We start from the raw sequence: 2813 nt of genomic DNA on the forward strand, positions 1-2813 counted from the left end.
TTACAGAAGTATACCTATACCTATATTTTTGGATACATCTTTCCACATGTTCAGTTGTGTAGATATTTTACTTACTTTTATCGCTATACTGCCCACAAATTTGTAAATTTATGCAAAAAAATTTTAACAACAGAAAATATATTTTATCGTGATCAAATGCACAAATTATATTCCTAACAGTTCACAAAACTTAAAGATGAATAATAATTTATACAAAAAGAAAAGCATTACTTTATTTAACACCTTTACAATTCATAAAAATAGTAACAATTGGTGTCTTACTTTTCATGAAAATTGTCAAACGAATTACCTAAAACGTTCAAATTATACAGTTTAAATCCTAGCATACATCATTGTATGTTAAGGAACAAAAATGCCAGCTGTAAACAGAAACATTAAAATGTATATAACATATTTTGATTATTTTAAGTCCTTTTTTTTCACATCTGGAAAGAAAACAACATGACATTGTGATATTTTTTACCATAGTTATCAAATTACATAAAAAAATTAATACTTACGTGTGAAAAGTTATCCCAGGAATCTTTTTTCGAAAATCTGTTTGTGCATCCATATGCAACACAAGCTGACATGCTTCAAAAAGAAAAAAAAAATTGTAATTACAGACTTCCTTGCGCAAGTCACAGCGATAACAGGAACATGGCCGCCAAGCTTCACCATTTGAGTTAAACCTTCCCTCCTTCTATTCTAACCTCCTTGTTTTTACTCGACTTCTGATAAAGATCGGGTGGGGGAGAAAGAGAAGGGTGAAAGGAGTGTGGGAGGCGGATGAAAGAGAGTGAGGTCAACACCTCCTTATAGAAGGAAGCCGGGACACTGAAGCGAGGGGAAGCTCTGACGTCACAGGTAGTCGTCTCTGACTCACCTCGCTCCTTCAAACAAAATCAAAGCCCCGTAGTTGAGCCAAGAGCGACGAACGTGGAGCGGTTATTTGCGTTAGCGACAGAGTTTTTATATTGTCTCGTGCTTTTTTTATATATTGTCTCGTGCTTTTATAATTTCATACGATGCCTCATAAATGTGCTGTAGCCACATGTCGTGGTAATTATAAAAACGGACCAAAAGTGGCTGTATTCAAGTTTCCAAATGAGACTGAACTCCGGATGAAATGGATAAGGAGTCTACGAAGAAAAGATGGCTTTCAACCTACTAAACATACCAGAGTAAGTTCAATTTTACTGCATTTTTTATGTTTTGTATCTTTACATTTTTTATTACTTTTATTGATAGGTATGTGATGTTTATGCTTACGATATTAGATTTTGATCTGTGGGTAAGAAGTTTTATGTTTGAAAGATTTTAATCTTGCCTGTTTTAATCATTTCAAAAAAATATTTTCCATCAAAGTTTTATGAATGAAATAAAGTTCCATATAACAGGAATAATTCTAAATTTAGTAGTTACACAAATGCCAATAATTTGTAAATGCTTTCTAGTATACTGTGCAGGCAGATTCTGTAGTTATTCCAAATTTATCATAATTTATATGACAAGGAACTACTAAGTAATCATAATAGGTTTCATTTTAAAATTTTTGTAATGATATATGAAAGTTTGGTATGATGTATTTAAGGTAATTATTTGTATTTGGTAACCAGTGTTTGTTGTAAACAATTATCTCAAATATATAATTTTCTTTAAATGTAAATAAAGCTGTAATCATTATGATGAGCATTCCAGATTTTACAAATTACTTAAATTATACACGTAATTGAAATGATATTACTGGTTTTTTAATTCGTATTTATGTATCAAATTATTTATTTAAATCATAGGGCTTATTGACTTCTGTTACTAAATATTAACATGCATCTAACTTTTGTACTCACAACAAGTTGATTTTTGAATATTTTCTTTTATAGGTATGTGAATTACATTTTTGATCAGATGAAATAATACGAGAAATCGAAATGTATGATGAGAAATCAGCGAAGTTAATTAAAGCCCCAATTTCTAGGCCACGTTTGAAAAAAGGATCCATACCTTCTCAGTTCCCTGATGGCCCATCCTACATGTCATCAAATTCTGTATCAAGAATGTCACCAGAAAAGAAGAAAGCTCGTTTAGAAGAGAAATACCTGGAGAAAGCGATAGAAGAAAGTTTGAAAATGAAAGAACGGTATGATAATGAACGATCATTTGAAAGTTTAATTGAATTCAATAATTGCCTAGAACATCAGATTTTAGAAACATTTTGGACAAATGTACATACTGAAAATTCAACTATGTTACTTGATATTTTAAGTGACCCAGCTCCAGAAATTCAGAAATCTGTAGTAATAAATGAGGATTTAACAGTGTTTATATTAAAAACATCGCTATAAAATCTATTGGTAAATTTGTTTTCCCTCTAAAAATTAGTAATGTAAATATGTTTCTAGAAGTACTAAAGGAAGTTGAAAGTCTGTCTCATAACTTACAAAATGAAGAATATATTAAGAATTCTATACAAATTATGGATGATATGCTTTCAGAATTGAAAAGAGTGTTACCTGAAAAAGAAACTGAACTGAACTTCCTTTCAGAGCAAGTAAATAAACTAAATGTAAAGAAAGAGAAGTATCGATATACTCCAGATTTACTTATTTTTTGCAGTTTGTTAAACTCGATCTCACCGCATGCATACAAGTTTTTACGACATTCAGGTTACATTTCTATTCCCCATCCACGTACTATTCGTAGAATTTGTTCAACGTTTTCTCTTAATCCTATTACTGAGCAATTTAATGATGACTTTTTAGGATATGTTAAACAAAGATGCAAGGATTTAGAAGAAAATGATAAAACTGTAA

General features: G+C 30.7%; 1 protein-coding gene across 1 annotated transcript; it reads left to right on the plus strand.

Annotated features, from left to right (window-relative positions):
* Positions 1-848: 848 nt before the first annotated feature.
* On the plus strand, positions 849-2311 carry LOC146993248 (THAP domain-containing protein 2-like). The gene is made up of 2 exons (XM_085808092.1): positions 849-1184; positions 1884-2311. The coding sequence occupies exons 1-2, from the start codon at positions 1029-1031 to the stop codon at positions 1902-1904; spliced, it is 177 nt and encodes a 58-aa protein (XP_085664218.1). The 5' UTR covers positions 849-1028; the 3' UTR covers positions 1905-2311.
* Positions 2312-2813: the final 502 nt, after the last annotated feature.

This window comes from Stegodyphus dumicola, chromosome X1 (genome assembly GCF_044657685.1).
Source record: "Stegodyphus dumicola isolate Sdum_Otavi_A_Nest chromosome X1, ASM4465768v1".
Taxonomy (NCBI): domain Eukaryota; kingdom Metazoa; phylum Arthropoda; class Arachnida; order Araneae; family Eresidae; genus Stegodyphus; species Stegodyphus dumicola.

Coding starts and splice junctions, on each gene's coding strand:
- LOC146993248 (XM_085808092.1), top strand. CDS start 1,029: ATGCCTCATAAATGTGCTGTAGCCACATGTCGTGGTAATTATAAAAAC. Junction 1,185..1,883: donor AACCTACTAAACATACCAGA/GTAAGTTCAATT, acceptor TTTCTTTTATAG/GTATGTGAATTACATTTTTG.